Source organism: Silurus meridionalis, chromosome 1 (genome assembly GCF_014805685.1).
Source record: "Silurus meridionalis isolate SWU-2019-XX chromosome 1, ASM1480568v1, whole genome shotgun sequence".
Lineage (NCBI taxonomy): Eukaryota > Metazoa > Chordata > Actinopteri > Siluriformes > Siluridae > Silurus > Silurus meridionalis.
In genome coordinates this window covers 24,384,356-24,402,550 of record NC_060884.1, presented here as the reverse complement: position 1 = coordinate 24,402,550, position 18,195 = coordinate 24,384,356, and the positions used below count along the sequence as shown (strand labels likewise).

The following is an 18,195-nucleotide window of genomic DNA, read 5'->3' as shown; positions in this document are numbered from 1 at the left end:
TGGAAATCTAATTTTTAATAAAACTCCACACATCTCTGTCTGATTACATAACAGAATTAACCGTGGGTGAAAGCACATTACAATGGCAAAGTGGGTAGTTTTCGCTTCTGATCACCATCACTGTACCCCGCAACATTCTATATATGCAAAATATTTGACATTCGGTGCAACCCAGATGAGGATGGTTTCCCTCTTGAGTCTGGTTCCTCTCAAGGTTTCTTCCTTATGCCATCTTGGGGAGTTTTTTCTTGCCACAGTCGCCATCGGCTCAATCTTCAGGGAAAAATTTTCACTTATAAAGAACATATTCACTTTTATCACCACATTATCTGTGTAAAGCTGCTTTGAGACAATGCTCATTGTTAAAAGTGCTATACAAATAAAAATGAATTGAATTGAATCATAGCCCAGATAGCTTATAATAGCTTATTTTTCTGTTTTTCTTGCGTCTTCCAGTATCATGGTGTTGGATTAGCGAATGTGTGTGTGCTTGGAGCTTGGAGGTGTATAGTCCTGCCTTGCACCCAGTCTTCCTTGAATAGGTTAAAGAACTAGGAAAACTGGTTACTGAAAACAAACGAATAAATTGTGTAGTTTATCAGCTGCAAAGTATAAACTGAAAGTAAATTTATATAAACTTGCATGTCTAGGAGGTTCCCATTGTTCTTTGGTTTCGGCCTGTGAAATTGGGTGTTCGGTAAGTTCTGACATTTCTTGTGAGGTTTGAGATTATTTGTGACAGTAAATGTGATTATTTCCATTTGTGGTAACAAATATATTAGGCACCAAGCGAACATTTTGTCCTCAAAGTTAAAGTGTTAGAAGCAGGAACAATGAGCAAGCATAAGAATTTGTGCAAATTTGACAAGGACCAAATTGTGATGGCTAGACGACTGGGTAAGAGCATCTTCAAAACTACAGCTCTTGTGGGGTTTCCCAGTCTGCAGTGGTCAGTATCTTTCAAAAGTGGTCCTACCAAAGAACGGGAGCTGATCGATGGCCATAAAGTTATGCCTGGTCGGCGTATGTTAAATAAACTATGCTGTTATGTCTGGTGAAAAGATCTGTAACAACAATTGTGCCTAGCAAAAAGAGTGCACAGTGTGCCAGACCACCCATATCTGTCAGCGGTGCCTAAGTGATTCTGAGAGAGTGAGGTAAAGTGGGTGTGAGAGAGAGTGAGCGAGCAAAGTGGGTGTAGGCAGGAAGATGCTTAATGGGGGTTTAGGGGAATGAGCAGAAGGAGAAAGTAAGATGGAATAGCGATGGCTACATTAGCATCTCCCTGAGTGCTCATGGGAGACTGGAAGCAATGGCCTGTCATTAGCGGAGCCACAAGGGGAAGAAAAAAGAAGGGAGTTTAGATTAAATTAACAGACTGACAGACTGAATCTGACTGCTAAACCTTTTCCACCAGTGAAGGAAACAAGGAAGGAGGATACACTGTGTATTAATTCTCAGCCCTCCTAATTACATGCATGAAGGTGCAAAGAAGACCTGCATCAATACTTGTCTCTGTCCTGGCACCCAAGTGATGCAGCGAACCTTCCACGGATGCACCTTCCTTCTCACTCTTTTAAAATGAAGACTGAGATACAGCTCTTTACCAAGCATTTGAACTCTTTTTGTTCAGTTTTTGTTGCTAAACTATCTTCCTACACTTCTGTAATAGAGTCTGCTAAATGCTGTAAACAAATCTAAATCTTATCTGATGCCTGTCAGTTGTACTGCATTACTTTGAACACAAATGAATCAACTTCCCACTGGCATGTTCGATTATAATACATTCATTCAGGAACATGAGCGGAGACTCTCCAGTCTCTGAGGTAAGTTTGTTAGCAAGGAGCAACAATTAAATCATGGATTCTGAAAACAGAGAGCTGATTAAAACGATTTTTCTGCAGATACATTATCAACATGTTTATAAAACTGAAGGCCTGATTTACAACCTCTTTGCATATGGCCAGGACAAGCGAAAAGAACAATAGTCGAGACGTCCATTACTGCCAAAGCCAAGACAGATAATCATTAACTAATGAATAAAAGAGGCTCCTTCAAGTCTGTGATTTGTCTGCTTATACTCCCCTGTAAACATTATTTAATGTCATCGGTGATCGGTGTATATACACTGAGATCGTTCAGTCGTTTAAATCCGGATTTAATAATAACAAATGTTTGCCCTGGACTTGAGTCAAAATGCTTAAACCAAATAACAAAACCTAAAATCACTGTGCTGCACATTTATGGTTTCCTTTTATAAATAAATGAACAGTTGTACTACAGCCTGAAATATATGCCTCAGGTTTTCTCAGAGATGTTTTTTAAGATATGAAGAGATGATCTTAATCATTTTGTTGCTTTTTTAATCTACACAACCATATCCTGTTTGGTTTTAATGGCCAGCTTGTTGTATTTATTCCAAATATATATTATTTACACAATAACACACATGTATGGAAATTTCATGCAGACAATAACACGGGCTCGGGATGAAACTAAGGATATTGGAGGTGTGTGGCTTCTACCAACTGTGCCACCCTCAAACTTATTGTTTTAAGAAGATGTGCTTGATGGTTCTCTAAAAGTTGGGTCCTGCAGGAATCTGGTTGTTTTGGATGCTGAGCTCTCAGCTTGTGGTTTAATAGTGACAGGCTCAGGCTTCTTTGATATTAACATCTGAAATGACTCTGACCCTTAACGAGAAAGCAGGCCATAAAAGCCTTAAATAAGAAAGCACAAATTTATAGCATTGATGGTTCAAAAATATTAAGTCAAACAACAAAATACTGCCTGGAAGAAAATCCCAAAACTGAAAATGACCTGATTTTAGACCTGTCCTAAATAAATATCGGCTGAGATTATCCACTAATGTAAGATCTTAACACATCTGATCTACTCACAGTCCGGTTTAAAGATATTCGGCGTTTGTGATTCAACACTCTGTCATGTGGGTAGAAAGACGATGTTTCATGAAAACACAAGCTTCACGTCATGTGTGAAGTAAACAAACTGTTTTCCACCTTATCTGTTTTGATTTGTGGTTACATTTGCTTACAGGAAATTCTGAGACCGTCATTTGAGCAGAGTCTGGAAAGGTTTCATTAGTGGACAAATATTGTAGTTTTAATGACTGTTTTGTGATCCAGGACAAAAAATGAATCTGTCATTATAATTTTGGTCTTTTAACACATATATCTGTTACTGAAGCAATTATAAGTCATTGTTTAGTAGAAATGTTGAATGGAAACCAGTAGGCAAATTATCACTTGTTCCATCCTCTGAATTGGAACTTTCCTCTGCTAGGTACATGCTAAAGTGCTGTGTTTTATGGAATATAAAAAGCAATTTTTCATTAATTTTTAAAACCGTTTTATCGCTGGTTCAGCATTGTGGCGGGTTTTGTAGCCTATCCTGGGAACATGGAGACAAAGGCAGGAATACATCCCAGAATGAATCCCATTTCATGATATTTCAATACTTAATATGCAGCTTTCTTATTATGCAAGGCAGCTTTGTCTCCTCGCTGTTTTCTTAAAAAAAAAAAGAATAATAAAATGGAGGTGTCTGTTCAGAAAGGCATTTATATTAATAATTTATTCCCCATTATAAATATTTCAATGATGTTAGCATCATTGGGGCCCTGGATTTCTGGGGCATATGGTGCACTAAATACAGCCTTCTGCTTTCACATCATGTTGAGTGTTATCACCTTCACAGCTGTCGGTAACAACCCAACTCTCTCACCTCCTCATTACGACTTGTTTTGTGTCTCTCATCTGTCATCCTGTCTATTCAGTATGCAGTCGGAAAACACACATCGTCACCTTTATTAGGTTGTTCACTTTTTTTATTTTTTTTGCAGGCGAGAGCATTTACGACAAGAAGTGTTTTACTGTGCAGACACGGCTCACAGGTGTTGTAGATTAAGACAATAACAACGGGGGCACAGACCTACCTCTTACTCCTCCAAGTCTCTCAGTTGCTGTCAGGAAAGAAATGAAGCTGCTCTCTTACTCTGTCGTTCTGCACATACTTAATAATAGTCATCAGTGCTGGAAGCTATTGTGCTGCACTACAAGGTCCTCTTTTCGCCTGTCAGTGCTGGAGGCGAGATAATGTCAGCTCTGGGTTTTTCAGACAGGAATGTGTCAGGTCACTGAAGACTGAATGTCCTCGGGTGAACATGCTCCCAAGTGTTCAGTGCTTTTGTCTCACAAGCTTTTCATTTAAATCCTGCTTCTTAATGGATCGGGTACAGAAATGAAAATTACTGTTGGGTTTATTGGTTTAAGCAGATTAACACTTTATAACTGTCGGATTGCCTTGCGATCGAATCTGGGTTTGACGTCAAAGAATAGCAAACGAACCTTGGATCTGTTTTTCTTCTTTCACTAGGGTACAATGCACCTGCTGTTCTTTGTATAATTGTTTATTTCTTTTAAGAGAGTTTGTGGAGTTTTTTATGGAGTTTGTTTTTCTTTCTTCATCACCTCTTTTCTATTGCCCAATATCTCTAAAAGACACAGTTTCACTTTAAGGCAATAATATAGCATTAATATACAGTTGTGCATTTTTATAGCATAAATGTGTAATGTATTTCTTTCACATAGGTCTTAATAAACTATATGAACAAAAGTTTGTGGACACCTGATCATAAGATTTTTGTGGTTTTTGAAGATCTCATTCCAAATGTAGTCCCTATTTGATGTTATAATAGAGTTGACTCTTCTGGGCAGATGTTCCACTAGATTTTGTAGTGTGCTTGTGGAGATTTGTTGCTCATTCAGCCACAAGGGCATTAGTAAAGTCAGGTACTGATGTTGATTGTAGTTTACCAATTCATCCCAAATGTGTTCAAAAGTGTTAACGATCTTATTGTAGGTCATTCAAGATTTTTTACTCCAACCCAGGTAAAGCATATCTTCATAAAATGTAATGCTACCACATCTAAAGAGAACATATACAATTGTGTACCTTTATCTTTGTGGTAACAGAGTCAGGCGAGAAAGTCAGGTGTCAATACTTTTGGCTATATAGTGTGTTTATGCGATTGACAAGACAGCTTCTCATATGAGAGGTCGTCCTCCGTAATGTCACAGAAGAGACTCTACTAATCAATTTCTTTGTAATGAGGAGACAAATGTTCAAACTACAGTAAAATAATAAATAAATAAATAAAACCTCCTTTCTTACTCTCACCAGTTTTTAGCCATGTTTCCGGCTAAGTTTTATTAATGAGAAATTCCCATTAGAAGTTGTGTTGACAGCGAACAATGAGCTTAGAGTTATATAATGCATTGTCACTGATTTGCAGCAGAGACTCAGCTTGGATCGATAGCAAACTATGAGATGACAAGCACAAAAGTGTTGATAGCGTTGTTGTTATGAAGCTCCAAAGTAGTTCAGGCTGTCAATGACTAAAAAGTCAACTTAGAAATTAAAATGGAAGCCACTGAAAATTATGTGTTGGTTATAAAAAGACTGATATGACATTTTTTTCGTTATCTGGTAATTGCTTTCTAGTATAATCATTTCATAGTTCTTTCTGTCTTCTGTCCAGGCTCGGTTCTCCTATTTGCACATGAAGTACCTGTTCTTTTCCTGGCTGGCCGTGTTTGTAGGAAGCTGGGTGGTGTATGTCGAGTACTCCTCCTATACAGAGCTGTGCCGTGGACATGAGTGCAAAAACACTATTGTGAGTTCACGCATCCAGCATTACACAAGGCCAGCAGATCCAAGGTCCTCTTATAGGCTGTGACAAGGGAGCCATCTGCTGGACCATGACTACACAAATTAGAAAATACAGTGCCGATTACTGGTGTTCCTGTGATGTGAAATTGTGGTGTGTGTTTGTGTGTTTTTTCAGTGTGATAAGTTCCAGAAAGGAGTGATCGATGGTACAGCCTGCAGTAGCTTATGTGAGAAAGAGACTCTGTATTTTGGGAAATGCCTGTCTATCAAACCAAGTAACCAGGTGAGAATCTTAATGCGATACAAACAAGTTTACATTACTTTGTGCTTATTGTCTGAAAAACTGCTGCCTAGTGAAGCTGTATTTATATTTAAAGGCAATAAGACATTGTTGTAATCACAAAACACAAATACACATGATACAGCCTTATGAGGTGTCTTCATCTGGTAACAGTTTAAAGGCATAATTTGCGGTCTTATAATCCTATGAATAAGCAGACTGTACAATAAATGGCAGGTGAAAACACTGGGATGAGGGGAACAGATAGTGGACAAAAGTTATTTATGGGTAACGACTGGGTTTGCTTACCGTGTGCCAACGTTTTTTTAACCTGGTACTAAACAAAAATAAATGCAATAACGGTTTATTCAAACAAAGAATATCTGGAAACTAAATGTCTGGTCTGTTGTCCTCTGTAATGCATTATTCCAACTTAATGAATGTTATACTTTTGATATACTTTTGATGATGCCAGTCTCAAAATGTTTTCTTGCTTTTACCTTCATACAGACAGACAGACGGAGAGACAGATAGAAAGAACTTTGTCATTGCTTAGTAAAGGTACACAGCCACGAAATGCAGTTTAGCATCTACCAGAAGGGCAAATACTAGCAATTGTGCAAATTGAAAAGTGCAGATAAATATGCAATTACATGTAAAATACAAGTCCATATAATATATTAAATATCTGCCTTATAAAGACCGACTTAGGAGATCAGCAAGGCATCCAGTAAGTGAGGCATTGCCTCCTGTTTTGGACACACCATTAATATCAGGTCATCGAATTTAGACAAAAGAACAGCCTCTCCATAAAAGATTTAAAAAATAATATAAATTCCCACTAATGATGTTCTCCATACATTTTAAATAAAGGCATTCTAGGAGGCATAAAGAACTGCAGTCGATTCTATGTATACATTCCAGGTGTATTCTGGTAGCTGGGGAGATTTGGAGGGCATCATTAAGTGCCACATGGAGGATGTGCCACACTCTGACCTTGAAGGAGAACTGGAGCCTCGGAGAGAATCTGCAGCCTTTAATAGGCCCACTAAAGGCACATCTGTGGAAAAGTTCAGAGAGATGGTTCTGAGCCATCTAAAGGTGAGAGTAAAGTGCTTTAAACTTCGAATAAAGGAAAAAATACTCAAAAAAATTGAGGAGGGTGGCATCAATATCGCCTTTGTCACGAGTCAATCGTAGGCATCTATGAGCCCACATGTTGGTGCTGTAGTCTTAGCTGGTTTGATGCCTAAGCAGTAATTAAAAAACACAGATTCTAGAAGATTAAAAAATGTGATCAAATACACTCGGGTGGGAACTAGAAGAAATATTCTTGTTACTTTGGATAAAAGTGTCAAATGAAGGTGTAACTATACTATACAGTATTTTCTACACAGTAAATAGTGTAGTATCTATTTGGAGTTGAGAAAGCGTTTGTAGTGTGTAGTAGTAGGTAACCATCTAGTAGAGTTTCCCCATATCAGGTCATGATGACGGGTGGAATTCCAGGACCAGGGTTGGAACCTTCTAGCATGATCTATTATTACAGTTAAAAATTCAACATTTATTTTTGTACAATTATCAACAATGAAACTCACCAATGGATGTCACTCTGCCTTTAGGCTAAAGTGGGCGATCAGGCAAATCTGCATGACTTGGCGGTGCTCGTGCTTGGCGTAGCCGATGCCAACAAGGACGGTGAGATCTCTCTGGCAGAGGCACGCTCAGCCTGGGCTCTGATGCAGCTGAACGAGTTTTTGATGGCGGTCGTCCTGCAGGGTCGGGAACACACTCCAAGGCTGCTGGGCTTCTGCGGAGACTTGTACGTATTGGAGAAGGTGCCGTATGCACCACTCTATGGCCTCAGCCTGCCTTGGGTTGTGGAGTTTTGGCTTCCAGCAAGCCTGCGCAGGAGTATGGATCAGTGGGCAGCACCATCATGGCCTCGCAAGGCCAAAATTGCAATTGGCCTTTTAGAACTGGTGGAAGACATCTTTCATGGGCCATTTGGCAGCTTTCTTATGTGTGAAGTGAATGCAGCGTGCTTTGGCTACACCGAGCGCCATGACTTGAAGGTGCTGGACGCCAGGCGCATCGTTCCCGAAGCTGCTTTCCAGAAAGTGATGCGCGAACGGCGGTGCGAAGTCGACAAGGACTGTTTATATGGAGTAGATTGCTACACTACCTGTGACCTCACCAAGCACCGCTGCACCACTGAGGCAACACAGCCGAACTTGGCTAAAGTGTGCAGTGCACTGAAAGACTATCTGCTCCATGGAGCACCACCAGACGTTAAGGAAGAGTTAGAAAAGCAACTGTATGCATGCATGGCCCTAAGAGGAGCCACTGAGCAAATGGAGATGGAACACTCGCTTATCCTGAACAACCTGAAGACACTGTTGTGGAAGAAGATTTCACATACAAAGGACTCGAAGTGAATATCAAGTGACTGTAATTTGTCTGGACAGAAATCATATTACAAAAGGTGTCCAAACCTCAACAGAGTCTTTTAATCCACTATCTTATCTGCGCTGCATCTCCTGAGGTCAATATCCTCTACATGCAGAGGTTTTTTTGGGACCACATGGTGTTTATTAAACATCCAAAAAGAATTGCTGCTAGGTGTTTGAACAGGTGTCTGTAATGTGTCCCTGCTATAGAAACCCCATCTCATGAAAGACTTTAGAAAGATGAATGAAATGGTAAACCCCCTTAGCAGCCAAATCATTAAGAGACGGCTGATTAAATCCTGATGTTGCTACTGCTATTTCTGAACAGAAGACCATAACTGGTCCTGCTCTCTGGGTTGGAAGGATCGCACACTAAATCCATGTAGTTGCATAAGCAGCACTTGGAAAAGATATCAGTGGCCGTCTTCATGTATCATTTCAAAAGTGTTCACTTTCACTTTTCAGAGACACAATTGGATACAACTAACGTGACAATTAAACCAGTAATTCACATTAGGAGCAAATGCACAATTCCTAACTGGCCTGTATAGTATACCTTTCTGTACAAGATATACTACAGGTTAAGTATGAGAATATAAAAACAGAACTGCCAGCACTAACAGAAGACAGAACTGCCACTGAAACGATCAAACTGCAACTTCCCAATTTCTGTACTATATTTTGGGGGTAAATATTTTTGGAATAAAAAAAGAAAAGAAAAAAAAAAAAGCTTGTTATAATAGCTTTAGACTTTATGATTGATTCCAAATATAATTTTGTAGACAGACACTATGTTGCTGTGTATGTATGTATGTATGTATATACACACATACACAACAAAATTATAAACGCAAGTTTTGTTTTTGCCCCATTTTTCATGAGCTGAACTCAAAGATCTAAGACTTTTTCTATGTACACAAAAGGTTTATTTCTCTCAAATATTGTTCTCAAATCTAAATCTGTGTTAGTAAACACTTCTTTGCAGATGGAATCCATCCTCCTCACAGGTGTGGCACATCGAGATGCTGATTAGACAGCATGAGTATTGCACAGGTGTGCTTTAGGCTGGCCACAATAAAAGGCCACTCTAAAATGTGCAGTTTTACTGTATTAGGGGCTTCGGAAACCAGTCAGTATCTGGTGTGACCACAATTTGCCTAACACGTTTTGCCCTGTACAGTGAAAACCGGGATTCATCCGTTGAAAGAACACCTCTCCGAGGTGCCAGCCGCCTGACATATTTTGGTTTGGTTATGCAAACTGATTGTTGCAGCAGCAGTCTGGGTGGCTGGTCTCAGACAATCTTGGAGGTGAAGATGATGGATGTGGAGGTTCTGGGCTGGTGTGGTTACACGTGGTCTGCAGTTTGTTAGGCCGATTGCTTGTACTGCAAAATTCTCAAACGTTTTTGGAGACGGCATATAGAAAATAAACAAACATTCAATTCACAGGCAACAGCTCTGGTGGACATTCCTGCAGACAGCATGCCAATCACACACTCCCTCAAAACTTGCGACATCTGTGGCATTGTGCTGTGTGATTATGTGCCACACCTGTGAGGATGGATTCTCTCAGCAAAGGAGAAGTGCTCACTAACAGATTTAGATTTGTGAACAATATTTGAGAGAAATAAACCTTTTGTGTACATAGAAGTCTTAGATCTTTGAGTTGAGCTCATGAAAAATGAGGGCAAAAACAATTGTTGCGTTTAGAATTTTGATCAGTGTGTATTTTATTTATTTATATATATATATATATATATATATATATATATATATATATATATATATATATATATATATATATATATATATATATATATATCGTCAGCAGCAGTTCCGCTAGGCTAGATGTAGAATGCAGACTTTTTTTTTTTTTTTATAAGCATGATATTTATGTAAGTTAGAAGCATGTTATAACTTGCAGAACATGTAGCATATGTATGGGAATTTGGTTCTGATTTTAGTTGGAAAGATCAGGATCATAATCAGAAAAAGTAAACAGGGGTATGTGGGTTCCAACATTTGTCTAATCAAAGCCTTACCAGTGGAGATTTTTTTTAAATCAGGAGTAATTGCAAATGTCACTGCCCATAACCTATTACAAAACACTGTGTACTTCCAGAAATGTATTTGATGAAGCATCAGTCCATAAATAAAGACTATAAATGACTTTTGTCCAAATCCAGTTCTTCAAGTTAAACATTTTACACATCTGATTTGTAAATCTCACATCTTCAGACGTATAAAACATTCCCAGGGAATTATGGGATTCTTTAAAATAAGACATGCTTGGTGTCCAAACTTGGTGCCCCAACCCCCCCCCAAAAAAAAACAAAAACCCAACAACTCAATTTCCAGATATGCAAATGTATTTCACAATCAAACCCTCACCCAAGACCTTATATAAAAGACCCTGGAATTAAACCTTGTTTGTAATACAGCACAAACACAAAATGGAGTCTTTTCAATAGATTTATTAGGACAAAATTCTGCAAAACCATATAGTGAGGCTGTATTAGTCCTCCTCTGCAGCCTGGGCACGAAGGAAGCTGGCTTTCTTCTGAGCAACGCGGTCTTTCCTCTGGCCCAGGGTGAGCTTGGCACGGTTCCATCTGTCAGAAAACAATTCAAGTCAGCAAAACCAAACCTAAAAATTATTTACCGACCCGTTTACAGCAATTGAGCGCTACAATCGCAGCACCAGTGTGAAGGCAATGACCAAAACCTGTACAATGATTAAAGAAGAACGCTATGCTGAATAGTTGTGGCTCTACTTCCATGTGAAAAATTTTGGAACTTTACAAAGAAAAAAAATGTTCCCGTTTAAAGACCGGTCCGAAAGCGAGATGATTGACATTTCAAAAGTACCGTAGGTAGGTAAATAAACATTTTCCATCGGTCTCGCAGCATGTAAGCAAATACACAACATTTCTGTGGGTCTCGCAGTGTGTAAACATACAGAGTTAAATCTTAACTTCAGCCAGACGGCCAGGAGTCAACACAGCCACAATTGCCTGAATCATCAAATATTTATCCAAAAACTTTTAGGGAGTGAATTTAAACATTTTCCCCAGACTGTATTTTGGCACAGAGTTTGTCCTCCTGTGATACTGACCAAGTGCTTGTAAACAACACCCCATTTACTGACCAGCAAAACCAATAACTGCTTTCATTCCATATTTGTCATTAATAGAACACTATTCAATCCTATACTAGAGACTACAGCAAACCACTTGTGATTTAGTCCCACATGTGCTTAAACTTAAACAGATGCAAACCAGAATACACTTAATGGGTGAGAAGACTCAATAGTAATGATTAAAAAAAAAATATATATATATAATATTATATATATATATATATATATATATATATATATATATATATATATATATATATATATATATATATATATATATATATATAAAATAACAGGGGAAGAGGGAAAACATCTGTACATACCTCTTTTTCTTAACCTCCCTCTTGGGCTTCTTTTCATGCACTGGGTTTTCACGAATAGCTGCATGGGCCTTCTTATACATTTCTTCCATCTTACAGAGTGAGGGGAAACATTATTCTCCAAACCATCCCGACATTTAAGTTATCACAGGTTATGACATGTTTAACTACTATAACTACTGGACTTACTTTTTCGGAGGTGACGCCGTTCTTGATGAAGCGAGAAAACTGTTTTTTGTAAGCTTCCTCATCCTCCTCACTCAGAAGCGCCATGTATTCAGCCACGTTCAGGCCCAGAATGTGTTTGCGGTGGACCTCTGAGTTGAACTCTTTGCTTTCGGCATCATAGCCAGGGAAACGCTTGATGCTAAGAAGAAAATGGAGATGCAATTCAGCTAAAACAAGAACCAGAATCAGTATTTAAGCTCAGGTTAAGAATATAATATTGATTCATAGCTGCGCTCCTAAAACTGACAAAAGCCCATATGCCTTTCATTTAGAGGACTACTTGCTAGGCCATTTAAAAAGGACATAAAACTAAATCTTTTGCCTTTAGCTGCTTTCAGTCCCGTCTTGAAACATCAACTGCGCAAATGAAGGACCAACTACAATTTGCTCAGGTTGAAAGGAATCATCATTAAGCAGCAGGAGGTCGTGCAAAATTAATGCCATGTTACCAAATCACCAAAGCTAAAAGAAAAGGCCACCGCGGTTGAGGAAGAGCGTTACCTGTGAGGGATGGACAGCCCTCCGTCTACGGCTCCCTTCAGGGCTCCAAACACTTTGTTTCCAGTTGTTGTTCTGGCAAGACCAGCATCCAGGTAGCAGGTGAAAGCACTAGGCTGTCCATCGATGCTCTCCACGTTGAATTCGTCTCCGGTGATCTCCACCTGGCCCTCATACACCTTATCCAAGCCAAATTTGTTCAGCAGCTAAAAAAAAAAAAATATGATTATCCATGTCTATATACATATGCAATGTACATGACTGCATGGTAAGTCATATTCAAGAAAAAAAATGAAAGTGAGATGAATATCTATGGAAGCATATTCCAGGTGATTTTCAATAGGAATTGCAAATTCGATTTGCAGTTGCATTTTCCGTATGCGAACGCATAAACTGCGACGTAATCCAAATGCAATTGCAAATCTTGCGAGTGCACAGTGACGTCAAAGTTCAAATGGAAAACAGTCCGTTTGCAATTGTAGTTTGCGTGTTTAAATATATATTTAATATATATTTAAATAGCAATATTACCACATTTGCTTTCTCGCTTTCTCTGCGCATGTAACCTGCCAAAACACAAATGGAATTGAATTTCCTTTTTCATATGAATTTCCGATGCCTTGAACGGAAAGCCGTCAATCAACTGGGGGTGGGACTATATTACTGGGCATGTTTGTACTGAAAAGTGACGTCATTCACATTCGATAGCCAAAAGGGGAAATGCCAGTAATGGAGGATTCTGTGGAATGTTTTGAACAATGGAGGAAGTCAGTGAAATTGTGGAGGACATTATGGTTCGCTCAGATACACCAAAGCAGCTGTGCAAGCTGGACACATGGGAAACCACATCATATAACACTCGATCATCTCTAATGTTATTACCACCAAAGGATGTCCTGGTCCTTTAGTTCTGTCCTTCACAAAAAGCCTGTTCACAACTTCACCTTGATGTTGCCAAAGTCACAAACTCACTAAACCTGTCCAAAACTAAATAGCTTCTGAGTAAGAGGAAATCTGTAGAGTATGAACCGTCAATCAACTTGCTGCGCGAGCATCATAATGTCCTCCACAATTTCACCGACTATCGCCATTGTTCAAAACCTCCATAGTTTAACTGACAAGTACAAGATTTAGAGATAAACAGTAAGCAATACAGAAGTGATGCTATTGTCAATTCATGCTGAAGCTGAAATTCTTTAAGGGTACAGCCAAGATGTGGGTGGGAGAAAATTATCAGGAAACCTAAAACACAGTAAATGAAGAGATGACTCCTGGCACACAAACTCGTAAAGAGATCAATTACACCCCACTCATTACAGCACATCCTCTCTAAATGAGATTTAAGGCAAATACATGAGGCTCTCTTTACTGTTTAAAGGCTTAAGTCTGAACGCATTGAAGTGAGCACTGCATGGGGTTTTACCCTGCGGGCAAGGAGCAGTCCAGTGCAGTAGGCCGCTGCATAGTTTGTCAGCCCCACAGAGATGCCGTACTTGGGAAGCTCGTGAGAGTAGGCTGCACACACGATCATGTCTCCCTCGATCTTGGCGTAGGCGATCTGCAATAAAATGAAAAGTCATTTGTAAACATCATGGTAAATATCATTTGAACAGCTGCAACAAGTTCTAACATTGGAGTTCAAAGTTGTGTGTGAAGTCTGTGTTCCCGGTCTCTCAGGACTTTGTGCACTTTCAAAAAGTGTGCAATTTGTCCTGCTAGCATTCCAGGGGAAAACATTATGGTCATATATATATTTTATAAATATTGATTTCACACAAATAAACTAAAAAAAAAAAAAAAAAAAAAAAAAAGACACTTGCTTGAAATGCATTTAAAGAAAAAGACTGAATAACCAAAGGCTGGTGTAAAGGTTTCTCTAATCAATACAGGGGTGAAAGTTTCAAACTAGTTCATCGATGGCTAGCAAAGAACAAGAGAAACAAGCTCGTTACAAATTCAAATACATAATCCTAATATTAATCAAGCATTTTTTCAACGCAGCAGCAGGTAAAAAATAAACACCAGAACGCTGATGCCAATGCTTTTGCTGTTAGATGCTGAGGAAATGAGAAGGCTGCTTTACCAGTCTATATCATAGCAGAAATCAAATGAGCTAGTTCAGAGTTCAGTCAGCGAAATTTCAGGGGGGAAAAAAAAAAAAAAAAGTTAAATATTGTGCCCTTCTTTAAAAAGCTCAAGACAGACAAATTACAAAGGCTGTGTATAAAGTTGCTCTGGAAGAACCGGGGGGAAAAAAAAAAGAAAAAAAAGAAAAGAAAGTTTTGCCAAATCTGACATGTGCATCCCAAGCATGCTTACCATCAAAAGAAATAAATTCTCCCCGATATGAGGTATTTCATGGGGAAATCCCAGCATAGAGCACAACATTCTAACTGAATCTGAATGTGAAATGCTAACAATACCACATTGTTTTAATGTGCACAGGTGTTCTCTCAACAGGAAAGGGTGTGACAACAGTCATGCATGATCAAGTTTAAAATGATCTGAAGAAAACTGAAGTCCATCATTAAACCAATTAGATTTATTTTTTTTTTTAAAACAGATTTTAGCGTACATCAGAAGCCCGGTATTACCAGCTTATTTAGCTGCAGCCGGGTTGGTGCCAACATTGTTCTTGTGTACATGTCCCACACTGTCCTGTATTGCACACAATGCACTTTATGTGGCGAAAACAACTTTAGTTCTTAGCTCCGTGTTCTGTAATGTAGCTCCATGTTGTTTTATGTAGCACCAGGGTCCTGGAGAAACAGGGCTTCTTGACTTAGCCTTTAAATCAAAGGCTAGACTACTCCAAGTGTATCAAAGTGCATCTTTTAAACCCTGAAGAGAAACAAAACTACCATGATGTGAAAGCAACATGTACATCTGGGGGGAATTGAAAATTGATACAGCTCAAGTCCACATCCAATGCTAACCGATTAGGCAGATCCATTATGCAGTCCCTCAAGCAAAGAAAAAAATAAATAAATCCTGCAACATCTTTCACAGGACCTTGACAATATCCTTAATCACATCAGGCTGCTTTTTTTTAATCACCGACGTCTCAGAGCCTCTGGATATGAGTCATATGCATTTGTCAAATTAATAAGCTTGCCAGCTTGTGCAGTATACTCCAACGACTGTTCCAACTTCAAGCTGGGTATTTATTTAAGCAGGGAATAATATATCTGAGAATATTGTATAAAAAAAAAAATGCATATATTCCTACAAAATAAACTAAACAGAATGGTGCAATGTAACCTGACCTAAAGGTTATTTTTCTAATGACGACATGCCCTAAAATATTCCTTCCTCTCTTTAAAATTATTTTATTTATTAACGTACAACAGCAATTCTCCTGTATGTTTAATGCTATGGAACATTAATATTAAGCACAGTTTGTTCCAGTTATCACTCATTACGAAAGCTAAACAGACACTCCCTCTGCTTCATCCGTTTCATACAGCCTGCTATAAAGACTGATACCGGAAATTCCTTCCAAAAATGTAAAATGAGGACCCCAGACCCTCATATGTTAAACACTTGTAATTCCTTTTCATTATTTGACTCATCTGAAGCACAGAATATCAATCCCTATCTTGGAGATCTTTTGATCCAAACACAGAGATATTGGAATGGGCCTAAATGCAAGCCTGAGATGTGAATTACAGCCAGAATTACTAACAGAGCAGGTGAAACAAAACTAAATTATAGTGGCTCAAGCTCCGCAAATTCAAGAAATGCTGCTGCAGCTGCTTTTCCTTCTATCACCTGGTCACACATTTCCCATTTGTGTAGTTATACAAGAATCTAAATTAGGGCTGCAGCTATCGATTATTTTAGTAATCGGATATTCTACCGATTAGTCCATCAATTAATCACAATACTAAATATACGAGAGAAAATAATGCTGTTCTCGTAACATGTAAAAGTAATTTGTCGTCATTTTTTATTTCTCAAATAGCAATCTGTGAAAACTAAACCAATTTACTGCATTTAATTGCCAGATTACATAAAAATACAAATATCTTCTTTCGGCTTCTTCCATTAGGGGTCGCCACAGCGGATCATCCGTCTCCATACCCCTCTGTCCTCTAAATCTGCCTCATTTAACCCAACTTACCTGCATGTCCTCCCTCACCACATCCAATAATTCACCTTCTTGGTCTTCCTCTTTTCCTCCTACCTGGTGGCTTCATCCTCAGCATTCTCCTACTGATATACCCCATGTCCCTCCTCTGCACATGTCCAAACCATCTCAATCTCACCTCCCTCACCTTGTCTCCAAAACGTTCATGTGCTGTCCCTCTAATAAACTCATTTCTAATCCTGTCCATCGTCGTCACTCCCAACGAAAACCTCAACATCTTCAGCTCTGCTACCTCCAGCTCCATCTCTTGTCTTTTACTCAATGCCACTGTCTCTAAACCATACAACATCGCAGGTCTCACCACAGTCCTATAAACTTTCCCTTTCACTCTCACAGATACTCTTCTATCACAAATCACTGCTATCACTCTTCTCCACCCACTCCACCCTGCCTGCACTCTTTTCTTCACAAACAAAAAAAAAGAAAAATTTCAAAAAGGTAAAAAAAAGGGGTCTTTTTTTTTTTTAAGTGTAAAATGATCAAAAAAAAAAAAAAAAAAAAAAAAAACTTGAAACCTGTTGTGTTCTTTTAACCTGAATCATCTCACCCCTTCGCCGTTTTCTTTCCTATTTTCATTTTGCAGCGTCTTCTGTTTACACCAATCCAGGGGTCCTATTTATAAACGTACGCACAAAAGCCTGAAAACGCACTTTCCACCAATAGGTTGCGATTTATAAAACAAACAATGAGAAAACATGAGACACGGCAACTTGTGCGTAGAAAGTGGCGTACGCACGTTCCCAGCCCCGCTTTTAAACGAGACCCCAGAGCAGTCCAGAGTTTAGCGGGTAGTGCGTCAGTAGTAACGGTCCGTGGGGAAACAGTGCTCAGTGTGGATTTAAATGGACTAAACGATGCATCGAGGCGAACAATATTTTTTGGATTCGAATTACAGAATTTACTCAAGGAATCATTTCAACCCTAATCTAAACATACCTACTTAAATCTAGTCCAAATGTGCAGCAAGAACATAAGTTCTGGGATCTAAATCTATTAAATAGACTAGTTACACTTTCCTACACGCCTTATAGAATGTCACCATTCGTTTATTTTCCCCACATTTATTTCATCCCAAAACACGAGCACGGGTTAAATTCGCAAACCATCACCTCCTCTTCATCGTCAGCAGAAAATATTCGCTGAACAAGGGTTCCACAGATCCTCACTGAAATATCAGGCCATACTTTAGACCCACTATAGACCGATAACTAGGGAGATCGATTGCTTACAAATGTGAGGCTCAACAACTAAGGGTCTGGGTTACTGATCAGAAGTTCAGCAGGTTCATCTCCAAGCACCTGCAAGCTGCCACTGTTGGGCCCTTGAGCACGGCCCTTAACCCCTCTCTGCTCCAGTATCATGGCTGACCCTGCACTCTGACCCCAGCTTCCTAATAACCTGGGCTACGAGAAGAATGAATGTGCAGCAAATAAAAGC

General features: G+C 39.0%; 2 protein-coding genes and 1 non-coding gene across 3 annotated transcripts in view; 1 reads left to right on the top strand and 2 right to left on the bottom strand.

The window, feature by feature from the left end:
* The window catches only part of dipk1ab (divergent protein kinase domain 1Ab), a 34,927-nt gene extending 24,749 nt beyond the window's left edge, over positions 1-10,178 (top strand). The window contains exons 3-6 of the mRNA XM_046855386.1: positions 5,561-5,695; positions 5,867-5,974; positions 6,896-7,072; positions 7,594-10,178. Coding sequence (XP_046711342.1) covers positions 5,561-5,695; positions 5,867-5,974; positions 6,896-7,072; positions 7,594-8,409 — 1,236 coding nt within the window. The 3' untranslated portion in view covers positions 8,410-10,178. The remainder of the gene's footprint in view (positions 1-5,560; positions 5,696-5,866; positions 5,975-6,895; positions 7,073-7,593) is intronic.
* A 704-nt stretch (positions 10,179-10,882) lies between these two features.
* Positions 10,883-18,195, bottom strand: part of rpl5b (ribosomal protein L5b) — an 8,186-nt gene continuing 873 nt past the window's right edge. The window contains exons 4-8 of the mRNA XM_046855397.1: positions 14,032-14,166; positions 12,612-12,814; positions 12,072-12,249; positions 11,886-11,974; positions 10,883-11,035 (exon numbers count right to left, since the gene is read on the bottom strand). Coding sequence (XP_046711353.1) covers positions 10,939-11,035; positions 11,886-11,974; positions 12,072-12,249; positions 12,612-12,814; positions 14,032-14,166 — 702 coding nt within the window. The 3' untranslated portion in view covers positions 10,883-10,938. The remainder of the gene's footprint in view (positions 11,036-11,885; positions 11,975-12,071; positions 12,250-12,611; positions 12,815-14,031; positions 14,167-18,195) is intronic.
* LOC124393593 lies at positions 12,438-12,525 on the bottom strand. The gene has a single exon (XR_006927341.1). It is a non-coding gene; the product is annotated as a small nucleolar RNA SNORD21 (small nucleolar RNA).